This window comes from Sorex fumeus, unplaced genomic scaffold, assembly GCF_029834395.1.
Source record: "Sorex fumeus unplaced genomic scaffold, SorFum_2.1 ptg000034l, whole genome shotgun sequence".
Classification (NCBI taxonomy): domain Eukaryota; kingdom Metazoa; phylum Chordata; class Mammalia; order Eulipotyphla; family Soricidae; genus Sorex; species Sorex fumeus.
In genome coordinates, this window is record NW_026606091.1 from 31,225,110 (window position 1) to 31,248,193 (window position 23,084).

The window sequence follows — 23,084 nt, forward strand, 5'->3', positions numbered from 1 at the left end:
ATAGTGTAGGATAGTTGAGAAATTAGTATCTATTTAGATATCTCAGGATTTACTTTTACCTCCGGATTTTGTTGGTTATGTGCTGAATGTTACTTCTCAAACAATATTATGTAATGCAGTGCTTATCAATAGGAATTAAAATTTCTTATTTTGGAAGGATGTAGAATTTCACAGAACCCTGAAAGTATTGCTGGAGAACTTATCAAGCTATAAGTAAAATCATTTGCAGCTAAGAATTTAATAGAATTAGACTAATTATTAGAGAAAAAATTTCAAGCGATTACATAATAGACACCCCAAAGAATTACATCCCTAGCTCACAAGAATAAGACCTTTTGAAAATTGATAACCCCCTAGAATATTGCATGGTAATGGCCTTTTTTATAAAAAATAAAACTTAGGGGCTAGAGTGATAGTACTATGAGTAGTGTTTGCCTTGAATGCCAGGTTTGATTCCTGGCATCCTGTCTGGTTCCCAAGCACTGCCAGGAGTAATTCCTGAGTTCAGGAGTAAGCTCTGAGCATCACTGTGTGTGGCCCCAAATAAACAAAAACTCAAATGTGAAACCAGGATTTCATATTTATCCTTATTCCAAAAATTAGCTGTTTTTAAAAATAATTTTTACATTTTAAAAATTCAGTAATCTTTCCCTAGTGTTATGAAATGTTGGTACCTATTTTAGGAGACTTACTTTTAATTACTGTTTTTCTTTACCCATTGTCTTTTTATAGTAAAGACTTCAATTTACATAGCTGTTAATTTGCCTACAGCTGTTATAACTTGTAGTTTCTTGGAAACTTATGGAAAAGTTCTATGATTTAAAAAATTCACATTCTTGATTGTGCATGGAGTGTCTTTTATCAGATACTATGTAGTTATAAGTATCAATTTATTACTCGAGGCAAAATTTCAATTTGATAGACTTGAGTAATGTCTGTGAGAACTTAAATTTTACATTGTCTTCTTACTTTGAATTATCTGCTGCTTACTTTGGATTAAAATTGTTAAGGGGGGGGCATTTGCCTTGTAATCTATGGACCCAGATTCGATCCCTGGCATCCCACTCGGTCCCCTGAGCACTGCTAGGGGTGATTCCTGAGTGCAGAGCTAGGAGTAATCCCTGAGCATCACCAGGTGTGGCCCCAAGACAAAACAAAAAATTGTCATGGGGGAAAAGAGAGAGTAAGGTGGATAAGGCTCTTGCCTTGCATGTGGGTGACATGATTTCTTTACCTGACACCCCATGACACCCCATATGTTTGTTTCCCTGATGAGCCCTGCTAGGAGTGAACCCTCAGTTCAGAGCCAGGAGGAAGAGCTGAGAGTAGCTGAGTGTGACCCTGAAACAAACAACCAAAAGTCTTGTAGGCCAGAGAAACATTACAGGGTTAAGGCATTTGCCTGGAACCCTGCTGACTCGGTTTGAATCCCTGGTACCCCAGGGGCTGCTAGGGGTCACACCTGAGCAGAGTCAGGAATAGCCTCTGAGCACTGCCAAGGATGTGACCCACCCCACCCCCAATTAAAAAAAAATAAAGTCTTGGTAGGCATACATCTATGACCCAGAAATAGTTACTGGGGATCTCTGGGATAAGTAATATTCTCTTGTCTGCTTCTCCACACAGTATTCCTGCTGTTGCCTCTCTCAGAGTATTGGTATATACCAACGCCTTACATGGCTGGGTACCCTCGACCCCTTTGGGAGTTCCTGCTGTGGTTTAAAATCAGTTCAGGGCCAGGAAGCTGGTTCAAAGGGCTAGACTGCTTGCATAGGAGCCCTGCCCTTAATCCCTGGTACCACAGAACTCCAGATTCTATCCCACTCTTCCAGGCACCACCCAGAGAAGCCTCTGAGCACTGCTGGGTGTGACCTCGCCAAAGAAAATTTAAATTACAAGGGGGCTGGAGCAATAGCACAGCGGGTAGGGCGCTTGCCTTGCACGCAGCCGACTCAGGTTCGAATCCCAGCATCCCATATGATACCCTGAGCACCGCCAGGGGTAATTCATGACTGTAGAGCCAGGAGTAACCCCTGAGCATCGCCGGGTGTGACCCAAAAAGAAAAAATTTAAATTACAGTGATAACACCTTGAAATCTTTCTTAACTATTGTATTCTATACACCTATCCCATAAAATTATGTGTGTATAATACCTTCTGGAAGAAACTCCAGGAATTATTTATTTTGTAAGAGATTAGAAAGATATATATATATCAGGATGTACTCTTTCTCTCTCTTTCTCTCTCTACACACACACAGAGGTAGAAACAAAGCATCCTAATATTGAATAAGGCAGAAATTTTATATATATATACGCATATGTATGTATATCACAGAAGGCATACATATCCTGTTGAATAAGGCAGAGATTAAAGTATGATTCATAGATTTGTTATTTTTAAAGTATTTGTATGTAGTACACTTTGACTTAGGATTGAAAAGTTACTGTAAAATAATAGCCTTTGCAGCTGGAGAGGTAGTACAGTGGGTAAAGCATTTGCCTTGTACACAGTCAACCCAAGTTCAATCCGTGGCATCCCATATGATCTCCCAAGCACCACCAAGAGTAACTCCTGAATGCAGAGCCAGGAGTAAGCCCTGAACATCACTGGGTATGACCCAAAAACAAAACCAAACCAAGAGTTTGATTGTCTGTTAGTCTTGATAGAGCCTAATAGAGTGGTGCTAAGTGAGATAATTTGGAAAATACCTTTGAATTATAAGATAAAAAGGTAAAGGTAAAGGCCCTCCCGTTGATCGTCGATTTGCTCGAGTGGGCCCAGTAACGTCTCCATTGGAGACTTTGTTGTTACTGTGTCTGGCATATCGAATACTCTCGGTAGCTTGCTGGGCTCTCCAAGAGGGGCGGAGGAATTGAACTCGGGTCGGCCATGTTGGCTGCGTGCAAGGCAGACGCCCTACCCGCTGTGCTGCAAGGCAGATGCCCTACCTGCTGTGCTATCGCTCCAGCCCTGAATTAATCACTTCACTTAATCACTTAACTTCCCGTTAGTCGTCGATTTGCTCGAGCGGGCGCCAGTAACGTCTCCATTTGTCCCTGTCGCGTGCTAGTGTAGCCCAATGGCATCTCTTCGCTCCGGGAACATGGAGGGCCTCAAACCGATCGTTCATGACCTTGACAAAGAAGTCTGACCTTCAGGGTCAGGTGAATGAGACCAGTTGTAGTTACTGGTTTTGGCATATCGAATACACAGCGGATAGCTTGCCAGGCTCTTCCGTGCGGGCGGAATACTCTCGGTAGCTTGCCAGTCTTTCCGAGAGGTATAGAGCCAGCCCTGAATTATAAGATGGAAAATGAAAAATGATGGCATGATCCCCCCCAGAGCACGTCTGGGTATGGCACAAAACAATCCAAAAAGACAGCATTTTAATGGCAACTTTATATAGAAATGTGTTCTAAGTAAAGGCATTATTTGCATCCCAGTAAACATTTTTTATAATTCTGTACTGTTTGCTTTTAACATACCTTCATTAGCAGTCTTCCAATCTTTTTTTATTTTTTGGTCTCATTAAAATGTCTCTTGCCAATTGCATTTTCTATCTAAATTTTAAAGGATTTTTTCTTTCTGATAGTTTTCCAAATATCTATCCCTATATCTAGTTTCAAATAAAAATCAATACTGTAAAACAAATGGATAAAATTTTCTTTGTGGATGAGTAGATAAAATTGTAACGTAGCCCTTGTTAAATTATTAGTATCCTGCCATGGTGATTTTTTTTTTAAATTATATATCAGAAATCAGCTGGCTTAATAATGAGTTTGTAGTCATCCTGGTTCTTTTTCCTCTTGCTTAGGTGACATAAAGACTGTTTCTAAAGTCCAGGTTTTTTACTAAAATACTAAATGAACCAGTTTTTCTTTTCTACTTTGTAGATTTCTTGATAACCGGCTGTTCGCTACCTGCTCTGATGACACTACAATAGCACTATGGGATCTGAGAAAATTGAACACCAAAGTATGCACTTTACATGGTCATACTAGCTGGGTGAAGAACATCGAATATGATACTAATACAAGACTGTTAGTAACATCAGGATTTGATGGAAATGTCATTATTTGGGACACCAACAGGTTTGTGAATAGGAGACCATGTTAGGATTTTGAGAAAAAGGTTTTTTAAAAATGGTAAATAAATCTGGTTTTATATCCTAGCTTTCATATATCTCTTTAGCCTAAAGAAACTGCTTTTGGGTAAAACAATCAAAAAATGATTCCAGAGCCAGGGAGATAGCTCGGAGGGCTGAAGAATTTGCTGTGCGTGCTGGAGTCCTGGGTGTGATCCCTGGCACCACCTGGTCACCTGACGACCATCAGGAAAGAACCCCAACCAGATCTGGGAGCATCCCCTGCGCACCACCAAGGATAGCCCCCAAAACAGGGAAAAAAAGATTTTGTCTTCTGTTACTTGCAGTTAATTATATACTATAATTTTTAGACAGAATTTTACGAAGAGGACCAAGGAAATAATGCAGAAGCCTTGCATGTGACCAGCCCAGTTCAAATCCATGGCACCACATCTAGACCCCTAAGGAGCTCCTGAGACAGAGCTAGGAGTAGGCCCTGAGCACCGTGGGTGTGGTCCCAAAGCAAAACAAAATCTTTTTTCTTTGAATGGAAAAATTAATTATGAAAACTGGCTTATAAGTGTCCTGAATTTTCTTTTCTTTTTTTTATTTATTTGGTGGGGAGGGGATTGGGCCACTCCTGGTGGTGCTCAGGAGTCATTCCCGGTGGTGCTCGGGGTCTGTATGTGGTGCTGGGGAGATCAAACTGGCATCAGCCACATAAATGACAGCCTTATCTTTCCAGCCTGGGCTTCCTGAATTTAAGGAAAAATATTTTTGTATTTTCTTTGTGGGTCTGCAGTGTTTTTAAATTTTTTTTTTAGTTTGTTTTTAAACCTACTTGTAATTTTTGCACTTTGTTTTTATGTTTTAAGTGTAGATCTCAGGAATGGAGAGATATTAAGCTGGTCCTTGTTGAGTGCTTGCTTTTCATGCCGAAGACCCAGATTTAATTCCTAGCACTGCATGACTACACTCCCCTCACTGCCCCCTTGAACCACCAGGAACAATCTGAGCACAGAGCTCAGAGTAGTCGCTGAGCATCACAAGGTGTGCCCCCTCCCTCCCCCACAAAGTTGAGGTTTTAGAAATAAATATACTGATTGCTAGTTATGGTGAAATAGCAATGCAATAACGTACCAATCTTTTCCCTTTGTTCTTTCTTATTTAGGTGTTATTTCTGAATAGGAGTATTTCAGAATAAGAATTTCTGAAATATTCTCCTGAGGCCATATATAATAAGAGAATTTTTTAAAATTAAAAAAAAAAAAGATCTTAGTTTAAAACGTCTGTTGCTTAAGAGCCAGAGTTCAGCAGATAGGATGTTTGCCTTGCATGTGGCCAACCCAGTTATATCTCTGGCATCTCATATGAGCCACTGAGCACTGCCAGGTGTGCCCCTCCCCCCCAAAAAAAACTGTCATTGGCTCATTGGTAGAGCACTTGCCTTGCATGTTTGAGACCCTGGGTTTGGTTCTGGGTACTGCTGGAAGCAGCCTCTTAGCATCAAGTCAAGCATAGTCCCCAAGCACAAGGTCTGGCCCCACACTGGCGAGATTGCTCAATGGATCCCGCATGGCATGGTCCTTTCAGTACCACCAGGAGCATCCCCTGAGCACTCCCAAATGCAAAACAACCAACCAAACAAGCGAAACTATTCTTTTTTAATGGACAAAACTAAAAACTACTAATGTAGGAAGATTGAAAGTAGAGGCCGGAGTGATACTACGGTGGGTAGGGTGTTTGCCTTGCACGCAGCGACCTGGGTTTGATCCCTGGCATCCCATATGGTCCCCCAAGAACCGCTAGGAGTAATTCCTGAGTGCAGAGCCAGGAGTAAGTAAACCCTGAGCATTGCTGGGTGTGACCCAGAAAGCAAAAAAAAAAAAAAAAAGAGAAAGATTGAAAGTAAAATGATGGAAAATAACAAGTGAAAGCAACAACCAGTCAGAGAAAACTTTACCTACATAAGTGGCGAACAGCAAAGTTTAAGGCATTCAATATTGTTAGTGGTAAAAGATGTATATTAAAATGTGTGTTCTTGAAGCTGGAGAGAGAGCACAGTGGCTAGGGCACAGGCCTTGCATATAGCCCAACCCAGGTTCGATCCCCCAGCTCCATATGGTACCCCTAGCACTCAGGGAGTGATCTGTGAGTGTGGAGCCCGAGCGTTGGCCCTGAGCACAGCCGAAAGTGTCCAAGCCCCGCCCCACTCCCTCAGGGGAAAAAATGCCCATTAGAACAAATAGTTAAAAGTAGAACCCAAATAATTCACATCTTATATGCATATAATAACAGATTCAAACTGTAAAAGGCAAAAATGAACAAAATTACCAAAAAAAAAAAAGTGTGAAATCCTCATCCTCTGCCACTAAACACACCTATTGCCCTACATAGTTTGAATTCTGCTCCCTTGAGTGGTGAATTTACGTCTGAAGCAAACTAAGAATATATCCAGTGACTGAACATTTACTGGGCTACAAAGTAGGTCTTACTCTCAAAGAATGATTATCACACAAATTCAGCACACATAGCACAAAACTAAATATTCTCATGTTTGTAGATAAGTAAACTTTCTAAATAATCTCGGGAAAAAGTGTAGTCAGAAGGTAGACCAAAAAATTAATAAATTAATCATCTAACTCAGAAAAATGACAAGATTAAACCCAATGAGGGGCTGAAGAGACAGTACAGTGGGCAAGGCGCTTACCTTATGCCCAGCGCAGGTTTGATTCCAGCATCCCATAGCGTCCCCCATGCCCTGCCAGGAGTGATCCCTGAGCGCAGAGACAGGGGTAAGCTTTTTTGGCTGTGGCCCCCAAATGAAACAGTTTTATAGGTGACTTCTGAAATATCATAATCAATGAAATATTCCAATTTTATCAAACTGCTCAAATTCCAGAAAAAAAATTCCTTCATATATTAGGACCAGCATATCGAAACTCAAGGATAATAATAGAAGAAAAATTTAAAAGATCAGTATGTATTATACTTTTGGATGTAAATAGTCTTTTTTGAAAAAATTGAATCCTGTAAAGTGTTCATTTAGAAAATCATGATTGGGGCCTGAAAAGATAGTACAGTGGGTAGGATGTTTCCCTTGCACAGGACTAACCCGGGTTCAACCCCCCTCACTGCATTGTCCAGCAGCACGGGAGTGACCCAAAGCGTCCTCCCCAATCTGCCTGTGATTAAAAGCCCACATCTTAAAAGTCATACTGATGAGTACTACCAGACATTTACAGAATAATTAGACTTCACAACTTCTCAGAAAGTAGAGGACACCTTTTAACTCATTTAATGATTGTAGCATAAGAACAGAAAATTGGAGCTGGAAAGATCGTACAGGGGTTAGTTGCTTTCCTTGCACACTGCAGGCCCAGGTTCTGGTTCCCGCACAACATACATCGACCAGGAGTGGTCCCTAAGTGCCGAGCCAGGAGTAACCCCTGAGCACCGCCAGTGTGGAAGGAAAAAAAAAAAGAACTAGGGCCCAGGAATATAGTACAGAGGTTGGGACACAGGTTTGAACTCTGGAACTGCATTTCAGCCCTGAGTATTGTTGGGTGTCACCCTGGCGGCCGTTGACCCTTCTGGCTCTGTGCACTGCTGGGAAGGCCCTGGTGGACTCTGGCTCTGTAGGGCCAAGCAGCTGCATCCTTGAGCCCTCATATTGAACCATCATCATGTGAGAATCTCCACAAGTGGCCCTTGGTCCCCCTGAGTTATGCTTGAGAGGACCTCCCCCAAAATAATAGAAAATTTAGAACAAAGTTTTTCTTACACACAGTTCTATAACAAGATGCAAATTGGAATTTAGCTCAGGGATAGAGGATTGACTTAACCTCCAAAAGTCTTACATTAAAGGGGACAAGGAATGACTCCATGACTTAAATTGCCCACCTTACGAGTATGAGGTTGGAAGTTTGATCCTCAGTGTCACCCAGTTGCTCTTGAGTGCAGTTCCAGCATCTTTGTGGCTGGGGAGCCCAGTACGTCTGATAATTTCTGCCACATATGTACACAACCAAATTTGCATAACTATTTCACTAAGGAAGTTATACAGTACGTCTTTGACACACTGCAGCTAAAGATGTGGGAGCTCCGTGGCCAGGAGTGTCACCCCCAACAGCATGTGTACGAGCAACACCCTAGTGAGCTCCATGGCTGAATGAGCACCACAGCCTGATGTGTAATCCTGGTAAGCACCATCACCAAGAGTGTGAACACCACAACCAGGCATGAGGCAACCCTCAATCAACACAACCAAACCGTAGTGAAAAAAAGGGGGAAATGTCTAATGTTCTATATGTATGTGACTACTTATAAATAGTATCAATAAAAGCAGAAAGCATTGATAAAATGTAGCATATATTTGTGATAAAACTAGGAATAAAGGGATACTTCCTCAAACTGTTACAGTATTTGTGAAGAACCTAATTAAAATTAAAAGCTGAATACATTTCTGATAATTTCTGCCACATATGTACACAACCAAACTTTAAAAATAAATTTGCATAACTATTTCACTAAGGAAGTTATACAAGTAATTAATAATATATGAAAAGATACTCAGCCAGCCAGTGATAGTACAGCAGGCCAACCAGGTTTAATCGCCTGCGTCCTGTATGATCCCCTGAGCACCACCCAAGCAATTCCTGCATGCAGAGCCAGGGAGAACTCTTGAGCGTCACTGATGTGGCTCCAACTGCCCTTTTCCCTGACCCCAAAAAGGAAAATAAAAAATGTTCACCATTAGGGAAATGTAAGTGAAAACCACAGTGAGGTGCCCTTTTCCACCCACTAGGTTCCTTTAGTGGAAAAATAAAACAAGTATTGGCAAAAAAATGAGAATTTGGAAACTCATATGTTGCTGGTAAGAATACAAAGTAGGGGGCTGGAGAAATAGTTCCGCAGGCAGGGTGCTTGCCTTGCACGCAGTCGACATGGGTTTGATCAGCACCTCATGGTCTCCTGAGCCCCACGAGAGCAGAGCCAGGAGTAAGCCCCGAGCACAGTGCCAGTCGTGGCCCCAAAACAACACAGAATTAGAAAATGGACCTTGAAATAGCTTGTAGTGCGTGCTTTGCACGCAGGAAGCCTGGGTTCAGTCCCCAGCACCCTATGATGATTCCCCCAGGTACCCTCTGACATCATGCCAGGATTAGCCCCATGTGGGCCCCAAATCAAGTAAAAAAGGAAAAATGTAAAACAGTACATTTTAGAAAATAGTGAGTTTCTTAAACATCTGAATTACCACATGCCCTAGCAATTCCACTGTTAGATAGCTAAGAAAAATGAATACTTGTCCACAGGAAGACTTAAAATATGCATGCTTGCAGTAACAATATTTTTTTAACAGAATCAATTCAAATATCACCTGGTAAGTGAATAAGATGTGGTATATGATCATGACAAGGAATACACTTCTGTGTGCTACAAGGATGAAAGAATAAAATTCAGGGGCTGGAGCGATAGTACAGAGGGTAGGGCGTTTGCCTTGCACGCAGCCGACCCGGGTTCGATTCCCAGCGCCCCACATGGTCCCCTGAGTACCGCCAGGAGTAATTCCTGAGTGCAGAGCCAGGAGGAACCCCTAGCATCACTGGGTATGACCCAGAAATTAAAAAAGAGCAAAATTCAGAACTTAGGCTGTGTCAAAAACTTCATTGAATGACCACTTGCTGTATGATTCTATGTATATGAAGTGTTCAGAGTAGGCAGATTTGTGGAAACTGACACTCCCAGTCTCCATAGATCTATTTTAAGATAGAATGGGAACAAGGAGGGACTACCAACGGATAGGAGGAATTTTTAGACTGATGGAAATATCCTAGAATTGAGTTGTGCTGTTAATTGTACAGCTCTGTAAATTTACAAAAAATGACCTGATTGTACAATCAAAATGAGTAAATTTGTGACAGATACTTCATACCTCATAACAGCTATGAGAAAACAGTCAACTGGGTGGGCCTTGCATTAAAAGCCGGTGGTAGAGTATCTCCCTGCCATTGTCTCCCAAGTTAAGTATAGCTCTGGTCTCTGGTCGCCCTCATTTCACTACCACTGTATGACCCTCTGCGCCACAAAGTGTAAGATTTCCAGTGCACTGTAGCCAAGTGTGTGCTAGCCCTGCATTTAAAATGTTAAAGTGGGGGCTGAAGCGATGGCACAGTGGGTAGGGCTTTTGCCTTGCACACGGCTGACCCGGGTTCGATTCCCAACATCCCATATGGTCCCCCAAACACCGCCACTAATTCTTGAGTGCAGAGCCAAGAGTTAACCCCTGGGCATCACCAGGTGTCACCCAAAAAGCAAAATTTAAAAATGTTAAAGTTTGTACCCCTACTCATACAATATCACCAAGCGTGCAAACCCCAGCAAAGAACTGCAGCCAGATATGCAAGCACTGTCACTAAATGCACAAGCCTGTTTGTAGCAGCAACTTCTAAAGGGAGGGCTGGCGAGATCCCTTAACCAGCTGTGCACTTCCTTTGCAATCCAGAAGCTTGGGTTTGATCTCCAGAAAACCATGCCTCCACCCCCTGAGCACTGGGAGTGATGCTGAGCCCAGTGCCAGGTTGTGAGTTCCCAAAAACCAAAACCAAAAAGAGGTGGTGGGGGTAGGGGAGGGAATCAAATGTTTTCAACAATAATCGAATGTATGCTCTAAAATTTCAGCACAATTCTTGGTGGTGTCACTTTAACATTTTTAATTAACTTTTTGGGAGGTCTTTCCTCTCTGTGCTTGGGGTTGCTCCCAGCTCTGTGCTCAGGAGTCACTCCCACTGGTGCTCAGGGGATGGTGGTGCTGGGCATCTAGCCCAGGCATCCAGTATGCAAAGGAGATTCACTGTCTGCAGTCCCCAACTTTATACAGCCAGGAAGGAGAAGCTGCCTATTACTGTTGTTCACCATTGTTTCGGAGTGAAGGCAGAGCCCTAGTTAAAAGAGTAGAAAAAGGATTCAGGAGTTGGAAAGAGAAAAAGTGAAGCCGCATCATTCATAGATGATACATGATTGTGAATTTTCAGTGATTGACAGACTTTCTATAAAGGACCAAGTAATAACTTAGGCTTTGTGTACTCTGGCCCCTGGACAGGCACAGAGAATAAGTGAATGGATATTGCTGTGTTTGAACACACATTTTCAGTAAAAACAGGCAGTGGGGGGCCAGAGCGATAGTAGAGTGCGTAGGGCATTAGCCTTGCATGCAGCCGACCCCGGTTCAATCCCTGGCATCCCATAAGGTCCCCAGAGCACCGCCAAGAGTAATTCCTGAGTGCAGAGCCAGGAGTAACCCCTGAGCATCACTGGGTGTGGCCCAGAAAGAAAAAACAAAAATGGGCAGTGATCAGTAAAAACAGAGTTGGCCCATGGGCCATAGTTTTTTTAAACATCTGATTTGTAGAAAATTCTAGATTTTTTTTTGACAAATTATCAGAGTAAGAGTTAACCATGGGGGGCTGGAGCAATAGTACAGTGAGTAGGGTGTTTGCCTTGCATGCGGCCAACCCAGGTTCAGTTCCCAGCATCCTGTATGGTCCCCCGAGCACCACCAGGAGTAATTCCTGAGTGCAAAGCCAGGAGTAACTCCTGTGCATCGCCAGGTGTGACCAAAAAAGGGGAAAAAAAAAAGTTAACCATGGCAGGAGCCAGAGACATAGTATGGCCAAAAACACAAAGGATCTAAAAAAAAAAAAACTGACCAAGATTGATACACAATCACAATAAAGAAATTAGCAGTGTTCATAAATATCACAAATTTAAAATTTAAAAAATTATTATCATTTTCAGTACTAACTGGTACATAGGAATGAATAAGATTTGTATGATATTATTTTAGTGAGTTGGTTTGGGGACCATACCTGGTGCTGCCCAAGGGCTGTTTCTGTCTCTCTGTGCAGGGGTGACCCCTGACAGTGCTTAGGAGACCATATGTTGTGGTATCAGGGATTCAAACCAGGGGCTAGGGACTAGGAGACAGTACATTGTGTAAGGAGCTTGCCTTTCTTACAGCTGACTCCATTTCAATCCCCAGTACCACATATGGTCCCAAGAACCACCAGATTTGACCCAAACCTCGCCTCCTAATAAAAGAACTACCCGACTGGCCTAAGCACTGGATGACCAGCTCTTAGCATTGAGTTGACCACGTTTGACAGAATATCACTGGGAATGGCTCCGGGGCACACAGTACGGAGATTTGGGGAAGGAGGTAGTGGATCCTGGGGGCTGGAGTGATAGCACAGCGGGTAGGGCATTTGCCTTGCACGAAGCAAACCCGGGTTCAATTCCCAGCGTCCCATATATGATCCCCTGAGCACTGCTAGGGGTAATTCCGAAGTTCAAAGCCAGAAGTAACCCTATACATCGCCGGGTGTGACCCCCCCCCAAAAAAAAGTCTGGATCCCAAGCTAGCTGTGGGGGAAGTTGAGAACTTTATACAACAGTTTACGAAAAAACTACCAAAGGACTCATCATTTGAGCACACTGGTGGTAACTAGCTAAAGGATTTAAGTGAAAGATATTTAAGAACTTATTTTGTGTCACTTAAGCCCAAAGGGAGCCTGGCTGACCTATTTCAATAGGAGTTTCCAGCTTTATTCTCTAAAGCAGAATACAAGAAATCTGAACCAGGGCGATAGCAGGTTCAGGCACTTGCCTTGTGTGCCTCTGACCTCAGTTCTGTCCTCATCACTGCATGAACCCCAAGCACTGCTAGGAGCTGCCACTGAGCTCTGACCCAGGGGAAGCCCAAGCTCCTGAACCCCTGGGCACCACTGTGTGTGACTCAGACAACATCCCCCCACTCAGAAGAAATATTTTACTTGAAGGATGTCAAATATATTGAAGACTTAGGTATCTCACCACAATCAGGGAGATCGAAGTGAACGTATGCATACTGAATACTGAATCCTTGCAGTGGTGGTCTACAGAAACTGACTATAGGGGTGCCCAGTATAGCTCAGTGGTTAAGGGTGCCTACTTTGCAAGCATGACACCCGTCTCTTATCCTGCACACACGTGGCAATTACAGTCCCGTCAGCACTGCTGTCTGGAATCCTGGACTCCTTAAAGAGAGTGACCAGCAGGTGCCACAGCCACAACAACAAGTGCCACAACCAGATGTGCAGCCTTCGGTAATCCCCACAGCTGACTGCAAACACCACAGGCAAGCATTGTGTGACTTCCTTCAGAAGAGCAACAAAGAGAAGGGGGCTGGAGAACAGAAAATTAAACTTACGAATTATTGGGGGGGAGGGGGGACAAATGGAAGGCTTCTTTTGTTAGAATTATGCTCAAGTCACTACCCCTGCACAATTCCCATCAGTTTTTTAGTGCTTCTCAATTATGAGCAGACAACAAATATAACTAGACATTCGAGAAATGTCTGAAAGAAGGGGGCCAGAGCAATAGTGTAACAGGTCGGGTGCTCACTTTGCTCTTGACCAATCAGGGTTCGATTCCCACCACCCAGTATGGTCCCCTGAGCAATGCCAGGTTAGTGTGAAAACAAATTTTAAAAAGAAATTGGTGGGGCTGGAGCGATAATACAGCAGGTGGGGCGTTTGCCTTGCACGCAGCCAATCTGGGTTCAATTCTCAGCATCCCACATGGTCCCCTGAGCACCGCCAGGAGTAATTCCTGAGTGCAAAAGCCAGGAGTAACCCCTGTGCATCGCTGGGTGTGACTCAAAAAAAAAAGTTGTAATGGAAAGACCCACGCAAATGGGGAAATTTTGTTGCTTGTTTTTATTTGGGGGCCATACCTGGTGGTGCTCAGCACTTACTCCTGGCTCTGCACTCAGGGATCATTCCTGGCGGTGCTCCGGGGACCATATTAGATGCCAGTGATTGAACCCAGGTCAGCTGCATGCAAGGCAAGTGCCTCACCCACTGTACTATCTTTCCAGCCCCTACTGGGGAAATGTTTTATAAGTAGAAGCTACAGAGGAAGAAGAAAACAAAACTTAAAAACATTTTTGGTAGTGGGCTATGCTACCTTTGTACTTCAATACCGTAAACATTAACACATTGTAACTAGACTACCTAAACTGTAATAAAATTAAAACTCCTTAGCTCAAGAGAAAAAAACAAGTCACTTTACTATGCCAGATAGATAGTACAGTGAGTAGGGTGCTTGCCTGTCATGCAGGTGATCTGGATTTGATCCTTGGCACCCCATATGGTCCCCCGAGCACCACCAGGAGTGATCCGGAGTGCAGAGCCAGGAATAAGCCCTGAACATGGCCAGGTGTGAACCGTCTCCCCTCAAAAAAAGTCACTTTATGATTTTTTGGTACTGTTATTTAAAGGATGCAAAGAGAAGTAGAGATTTAGGAAATAGAGAAATGGGGATTTCTAGTGGTATTGCTCTACTTTTTATGAGTGATGAGTCACAGGTGTTTTTCTTTTTTTGCTAGTTGAGGGGACCACACCTGGTGGTGTTCAGAACTTACTTCTGGCTTTGTGCACAGAAGTGTTCCCTTCTTTTTTAAATTTTTTTTACTGAATCACTGTGAGATAGACCCTTACAAAGCTCTTCATGATTAGCTTTCAGTCATACAGTGTTCCATCACCCATCCCTCGAGCACCAGGGTACATTTCCCAGCACCAGTGTCCCCAATTTCTCATTTCTCTCTCTCTCTCTCTCTCTCCCCCCCCCCCCCCATTTTTGGCATAGAGGTTGCAATATACCTAAAAGGTTATCAGGTATGCCTACTTTTAACACACAGTCTTGTCCAGCATGATAATTTTCAGCTATGATAATCATACTGATCCCTTCTCTATCTTACCTACCCTCTGCCCCACACACACTTGTGATCAATTCCAACCACTGACCAGTCTTCCTAGCCCATTTTCCCTGGCCGTGAATATTAGTCTTCTACCATATACCACAAATGAATGCAGTCATTCTTTATCTCTCCCTCTCCTTCTGATTTATTTCAATCAGCATGATACTCTCCATATTCATTATAGGCAAACTTCATGACTTCATTTTTCCTAACAGCTGCATAGTATTTCATTGCGTAAATGTGCAATAGGTTATTTATTTGTCAGTTCTCGGTCACTCAGGTTGTTTTCAGATTCTGGCTATGGTGAATAGGGCTGCAATGAATACAGGAGTGCAGGTGATGTTTTTGCTGTATGTTTTTGGGCCCACAGGGTATATTCCCAGAAGTGGTATTGCTTGATCATTGTGTGATTGTAACCCAAACATGAAAGCTTGTAACTATCTCATGGTGATTCAGTAAAATTTAAAAAAAAAAGTGGTATTGCTGGGGCAAATGGGAGCTCAATTTCTAGTTTTTTGAGGAATATTGTTTTCCAAAAAAGCTGGACCAGTCGGAATTTCCACCAACAATACAGGAGAGTCCCTTTCTTTCCGCATCCACACCAGCACTGGTTTCTCTTGTTCCTTCCGATGTGTGCCAGTTTCTGTGGTGTTGTTTTGATTTGCATCTCCCTGATGATTAGTGATGAAGAGCATTTTTTCGTGTGTCTTTTGGCCATTCTATTTCTTTGATAAAACTTCTGTTCAGTTCTTTGCTCCACTTTTTGATGGAGTTGGATGTTTTTTTTTTCTTGTAGAGTTCAACCAGTGCCTGATATATCTTTAATATTAACTCCTTATCAGAAGGCTGTTAGGTGAATATTCCATAGGCTGTCTTTGTATCCCTGTTACTGTTTTTTTTTTCTTTTTGGGTCACACCTGGCAATGTACACAGGTTACTCCTGGCTCTGCACTAAGGAATTACTCCTGCCGGTGCTCAGGGGATGCTGGGAATCGAACCCGGGTTGGCCGTGTGCAAGGCAAACTCCCTATCCACTGTGCTATCACTCCAGCCCCACATCACTGTTTCTTTTGAAGTGCAGAAGCTTCTTAGTTTAATGTAGTCCCATTTGTTTCCCTTTACTTCCACTTGTTTCGTCACTGACGTTTCATCTTTGAAGATGCCTTTAGCTTCAGTGTGGTAGAGGGTTTTGCCTACATTTTCTTCCACACAGTGGCTAGGGCGTTTCCCTTGCACACGGCTGACCAGAGTTTGATTCCTCCATCCCTCTCGGAGAGCCTGGCAAGCTACCGAGAGTATTCTTCTGCACAGCAGAGCCTGGCAAGCTCCCCGTGGCATATTCGATATGCCAAAAACTAACAACAAGTCTCACAATGGAGATGTTACTGGTGCCTGCTCGAGCAAATCGATGAACAGGATGACAGTGCTACCTTATGGATTCGGCTCTGATGTTGAGGTCTGTAACCCATTTTGATCTGACTTTTGTGCATGGCATTAGATAGCAGTGTGAGTCCATTTTTTTACATGTAGCTGTCCAGTTTTGCCAGCATCATTTGTTAAGGAGGCTTTCCTTGCTTTATAGTTCTGCTCTCTTTTTAAAGGTTAAATGATCATATATTTGAGTGTGTCAGGATATTCAATCCCTGTTCCAGTGGTCTGCGGGTCTGTCTGTATTCTAACACCATGCTGTTTTAATTACTTTCTAATGCAATTTGAAGTTGGGGAAGACGATGCCTCCCACTCCTTTTCTCCAAGAATTGCTTTAGCCATTCGTGGGGGGTTATTGTTCCATATCAATTTCAGGAGTGTTTGATTAATTTCTTTGAAATATGTCATGGGTATCTTTATAGGAACTGCATTGAATCTGTATAATGCTTTGGGGAGTATTGCCATTTTGACAATGTTAATCCTCCTGATCTATGAGCAGGGGATGAGTCTCCATTTCCTTATGTCTTCTTTTATTTCTTGAAGCAGCGTTTTGTAGTTTTCTTTGTACAGGTCCTTTACCTCCTTAGTTAAGCTGATTCCAAGGTATTTTATTTTCTGAGCCATGGCTGTGAACAGGATTTTTTTTTAATATTGCTTTCTTCTCTTCCATTATTTACATATAAGAAAGCCATGGACTTTGGGTATTGATTTTGTAATCTACCAAAAAATCACAAATCATCCTGTTATTCGTCGATTGCCTCGAGCAGGCCCCAGTAATGTCTCCTTCATCCTAGCCCTGAGATTATATTCAAGGCTCTTTAGGAGAATGAGACCCATCATTGGACAAACTGGCAGGCTACCGAATGTAGCCTACCCACACGGCAGTCTGGCAAACTCCCCGTGGTGTACCCAATATGCCAAATACCAGTAATAATGATGATGTAATCTACCATTTTACTAAATAAATCTATTGTTTCTAGGAGCTTCTTGGTTCTCTAAGTATAGTATCATGTCATCTGCAAATAGTGAGAGCTTGACTTCCTTTCTTATAAGGATGTCCTTAATACATTTCTGCTATGACATGAATAGAAGTGGTGAGAGTGGGCATCCTTGTCTTGTCCCTGATCTTAGAGGGAAGGCTTTTAGTTTTTCCCCGTCCAGAATAATGCTTACTGTGGGCTTGTGGTAGATGGCTTTGAATATATTGAAGAAAGCTCCTTCAATTCTCATTTTGTTGAGAATTTTTATCATAAACGGGTGCTGGATCTTGTCAAATGCTTTTTCTACATCTATTGATATTATATGTTTTTTAATCTTTCTTTTTTTATATGATGAATTATGTTGATTGAATTGCAAATGTTAAACCATCCTTGCATCCCTGGGATGAATACCACTTGATCATGGTGTATGATTTTTTTTCTTTTTTGGACACACCCAGCAGCACTCAGGGGTTACTCCTAACAGTGCTCAGGGGACCATATGGGATTCTGGGGATCGAACCTGGGTCAGCTGCATGCAAGGCAAATGCCTTACCTTCTGTACTATTGCTTCAGCCCCTGGTTTATGATCTTTTTGATGAGTCATTGAATTCTATTTGCTAATATTTTGTTGATGATCTTTGCATCTGTGTTCAGTAGGGGTATCAACCTGTAAATTTCCTTTTTTGTGTGGTTTCTCTGTCTGCTTTTGGTATCAAGATGATATGTACCTCATAAATCTGTTCGGGAGTATTCTGTTTCATCAATTTCCTGAACAGCTTGAAAAGGACTGGAAGTAGGTCCTTTTCTAAGGTTTGGAAGAATTCACTAGTGAATTCATTTGGACCTGGGCTTTTGTTTTTGGGAAGACTTTTGATTACCATTTTAATTTTGTTGATGGTGATAGGTCTATTCAGGTATTCCAAATAAAAGTGATCCTTCTTGTGAGATTCGAGGGATCATATGAGGTGTTGGGGATAGAACTTGGGTCAGCTGCCTACCAAGCAAACACCCTACCTGTTATGCTATTAGGCCTCTCTTTTAACTCTACCTATGTTTTAATTATGTTGTCTTTTGTAGATGTGATGCAATTTACAACTTTATTTGTTTTTGTTTTGGGGCAGTAACCAAGCAGTGCTCAAGGGTTACTCTGGGTTTGTGCTCAGGGATCACTCCTGGTGGGCTCAGAGGACCATATATGGTGCTGGGGATCAAACCCAGGCCACCCACATGCAAGGCAAGTGCCCTACTCACTTTATACTCTGTCCAACCACACAGTTTGAAATTTTAAAAATAGACAACAGAGGGGCTGGAGCAATAGCAGCAGGTAGGGCATTAGCCTTGCACGCGGCCAACCCGGGTTCGATTCTCAGCATCCCATCTGGTCCCCTGAGCACCACCAGGAGTAATTCCTGAGTGCACGAGCCAGGAGGAACCCCTGTTTATCACTGGGTGTGACCCCCAAAAAAGAGTAAAAAAAAATAGACCACAGTGGGTCAGAGAGTTTGTTCAGTGGTAGACTGTCTGCCACACACCATGCATGACTCCCTGAGTTGGGTTCCTGGCACCATCAAAAATAAAATAAAGAGAAGTTGGTAGAAATAACAATAGACAAATGAATGGGGTAAACATAAAAAAAAGGAATAAAAATATGCAAAAGACCCACCAAGAAGATTTTACCTCTAACTCCAAGTATGAGTTAGAGGTAACAGTAAATTTTTTGCATGCAAAGGTTGCATGCAAAGGCCCTCCCGTTGATCATCGATTTGCTCGAGCGGGCCCAGTAACGTCTCCATTGGAGACTTTGTTGTTACTGTGTCTGGCATATCCAATACTCTCGTAGCTTGCCGGGCTCTCCGAGAGGGGCGGAGGAATCGAACTCGGGTCGGCCATGTTGGCTGCGTGCAAGGCAGACGCCCTACCGCTGAAGGTATATTTTAAGTAAGATTAAACATAGAGAATTTTTTTAAAAAATAGATGGCCTAGAGTAGATTAAAAGCAACTTTGAAAAATAGGCTGTAAAATAAAAATTGAAAAATTACCCAGAATGCAATATATGGAAATGAGGTTGAAAACATGAAAGAACACTTAGAAGGTTAAGAAAATCAAAGGCCTTATTTATTTATTCATAGCTCAGAGACTATTCCTGTGCTCAGGAGTGACTCCTGGCAGTGCTCAGAGGGCCATAATGAGGTGCTAGAGATTCAAATTAGAGTCAGTCGCATGCAAAGCAAGCATCTTTCCTCCTGTTCTAGTATCTTTATAGTCCATCTGTACCTGTACCTGTATCTGTACCTGTACAGTCCAAAGGTCTTAAATATCTACTTACTGCTCAAAGATAAATAGGTAAGAGAAACAATATTAGAATAATGATGACACATTTTTCTAGAATATATGAATAATGTGAATATTAACATTCAGAAAGTTAATTTTTGTCTGTAAATTGAAAGAAATCAAAATTTATATAAATGAGTGAACCTTGAACCTACAGACTCCAAAGACAACAGGACCAACAAAAGATAAAGTAATAAATTATCCAAAGTAACTATTAGTTTAAAAGCAGACCTTAAAATAGGAACAGCGAAAGCAGAACTTATTGAATCTTCTATATTCAGAAAAAAATATCTATCAACTTAAGGTTATATGCTCAACTAAACCTTTAGTCGAAAGGAATAGTGAAGTAAAAGTAAAGGTTTTCAAAACAATAGAAAGCAAATTAACTAAAATCCTACTTTAAAAAATATTTTGAAAGGGGGTCTGGGATGTAGTTCAGTAATAAGAGTGCATGCCTTGAGTGTGTGAAGTCTTGGGTTTGATCCCGGCACCTCAAAAGAAGAAAAAATACTCAGGAAGAAAATAATATTTTAAAAAGTAAGTAGAAATGGTGAGCAAGGGTGAAAATAAGGTTAACCAAGCTTATAGGTCTGTAAATTCTAGTCGGAAGGGCAAAAATATGACTGTCAGTGAGTCTTTATAGTGATGATAACTGGAGGTTTTGTTGTCTTGATTCATCCTACAGGTGTACAGAAGATGGTTGTCCACATAAGAAATTCTTTCACACTCGTTTTCTCATGCGAATGAGATTAACACCAGACTGTTCCAAAATGTTGATCTCAACGTCCTCTGGGTATCTCTTGATTTTGCATGATCTTGACTTAACTAAGTCTTTAGAAGTTGGCAGCTATCCCATTTTGAGAGCAAGAAGAACTACATCAAGTTCAGGTAAGTTTTGCATTTTTGATTAAGTAATTTTCCAAAGAAACTCAGACATTGGGGGCTGGAGCTATAGCACAGCAGGTAGGGCATTTGACTTGCACGCAGCTGACCCAGGTTCGATTCTCAGCATCCCATATGGTCCCCCAAGCACCGCCAGGAGTAATTCCTGAGAGCACGAGCCAGTAGTAACCCCTGAGCATTGCCGGGTGTGACCCAAAAAGCAAAAAAAAAAAAAAAAAAACAACCAAACTCCAGAATGCCAGGGCTCATGTTGTCCTTTGTATTGCATTTCAAAGGTAGCATCTACCTAGCTTCAAGAATGACAGTAAATGTTTTTTATACACTTTCAGAAGGATGTTACTGTTCATGTTCTTGGCAATGGGCCTATTGTATGGACCCTATTCTAATATTGGGAAGTAAACTGAAGTAGCTCACTTTACAGTCACTACTGAAATTTCTTGGTCCATTTCAGCAGAGACATGAATGGGAACCAAAGGTGCTTCTATATTTATTGGATTTCTTTTTTCATTTTTATTTCACTTAAGGGGCTGGAGCGATAGCACAGCGGTAGGGCACTCGCCTTACAAGCAGCCAACATGGCGGACCCAAGTTCAATTCCTCCGCCCCTCTCGGAGAGCCCAGCAAGCTACCGAGAGTATCTCGCCCGAACGGCAGAGCCTGGCAAGCTCCCGGTGACGTATTCGATATGCCAGACACAGTAACAACAAGTCTCATGATGGAGACGTTACTGGGCCCACTCGAGCAAATCGATGAACAACGGGAGGACTGTGACTGTGATTTCACTTAAGCAAGTCACTAGTGTAAAAACTTTTAGAAAGAGACTAGTACTGGGGCTGGAGAGATAGTGTAGGAGATAAGGTGCTTGCCTTGCACACAGCTGACTCAGGTACCATCCCTGGCATGCGATATGGTCCCCTGTGTACCGCCAAGAGTGATTCCTGAGGGCAGAGCCGGGAGTAAGCCCTAAGCCTCACCCAGTGTGTGGGTGCGGGGGGGGGCGGGGGGGGGGAGGAACTAGTACTTAGCACGTGTGCATCATTTTAACAGTATAACAGTATGGTTCAAATAGATAAAAACTGAAGAGACATTGGAGATGTGACTCAGATGGTAGAGCAAACACCAGGCATACACAGGGTCCCAGGTCCCTGTGTCACCCCTTGAACACTGCCAGGTGCAGCCTGGGGGTCCCGGTGAAAAGAGGATAAGAGACACTGCCAGAGTTTTGCTGGGTTTATTGTCAGGCTGTTTTGTATTTTCAAGATCTGACCACTTCATCAAGTTCATCTGGTCCTAGAGTCTCTGCTTCGCCTTGTCATCATAATGATTCTAATTCGTCTTCTGAGAAACACATGTCACGAGCCTCACAGAGAGAAGGTAGGTTGAATGTTTGATCTGAGAATCTTGCAACGATAAATTTTACCTAAAAACTTGTTGGGCTGGAGCGATAGCACAGCGGTAGGGCGTTTACCTTGCACGCAGCCAACGTGGCGGACCCGAGTTTGATTCCTCCGCCCCTCTCAGAGAGCCCGGCAAGCTGCCGAGAGTATCTCGCCCGCACGGCAGAGCCTGGCAAGCTCCCCGTGACGTATTGGATATGCCAGACACAGTAACAACAAAGTCTCCAATGGAGACGTTACTGGGCCCACTCGAGCAAATCGATGATTAACGGGAAGGGCCTTTATTTTTTATTTTAAAAACTTGTTATGTAAAATTCATAAAACAAGAGTCTATCATGTATTCAAGGATTCAGTACCATGTAAAATCCATAAAAACATAAGTCAGTAGAGATGAGGCTGTTTCTTGTCAGCCAGTCGTCATTTTCAAAAGCATGACCAAGATCTCTGGGCTTCCACATCCCTGTTGGAGTTTGCATCTAGTTTTCTTTTCTGTACTAGTAGCGTCTGGTTCGGAGAAGAAACAGCTTAGCCATGTTCCTCTGGATATGGAAACTGTGATGTCTTTAAGTTTTTAACCTTTGAAGGTTTGTAATTTTTTTAAGTTTATTAATGATCGTAAGACATGATTATTACCATAATGAGATTTCCAAGTATAAAATAAGATCTGATGCAATATACTTTAGATGCCAGAGTTAAAAACTTGCTTATGTGAATGAGAATAGGCATTTTATTAAATGGTTTAATTTCCTTATTTACATAGGTGAAAATCATATAGCAGTCATAAATTGACTTTCGCATTTGTTTTCTGAGCATTCTGTTTGCTATTTCTTTTAAATTTTGTTGGAGCAAGCAACATACAGTAAGTTTGTTATGTGTCTAAGGGGCAGGTTGGGGTTGGGAGGGAAACGGGACATTGTTGGAGAGAAGGTCACACTGGTGGCGTTGAAATACTAAATGACTAAAACAACTGTATTAGCAACAATTCTGTAAATCACAATGTTTTCATAAAAATTAAAATTTTAAAAAATAAATTTAAAAACTTTAGGGGCCAGAGCGATAGTACAGCAGGTAGGACGTTTGCCTTGAACGTAGCTGACCCGAGTTCAATCCCCAGCATCCCTATGGTTCCCCGAGCACCACCAGGAGTAACCCCTGAGCAT

General features: G+C 42.4%; 1 protein-coding gene across 3 annotated transcripts in view; it reads left to right on the forward strand.

The window, feature by feature from the left end:
* DCAF10 (DDB1 and CUL4 associated factor 10) overlaps positions 1-23,084 on the forward strand; it is a 52,794-nt gene that overhangs the window by 20,626 nt on the left and 9,084 nt on the right. For 2 of the 3 annotated variants that reach the window (XR_008792874.1, XM_056117180.1), the window contains exons 3-5: positions 3,897-4,094; positions 20,310-20,512; positions 21,788-21,901. Coding sequence is in view for 2 of the 3 variants with exons in the window: in XM_056117180.1 (XP_055973155.1) it covers positions 3,897-4,094; positions 20,310-20,512; positions 21,788-21,901 (515 nt within the window). In the remaining variant the exon portion in view is untranslated. The remainder of the gene's footprint in view (positions 1-3,896; positions 4,095-20,309; positions 20,513-21,787; positions 21,902-23,084) is intronic. The other variant, XM_056117181.1, reaches the window with a different exon arrangement.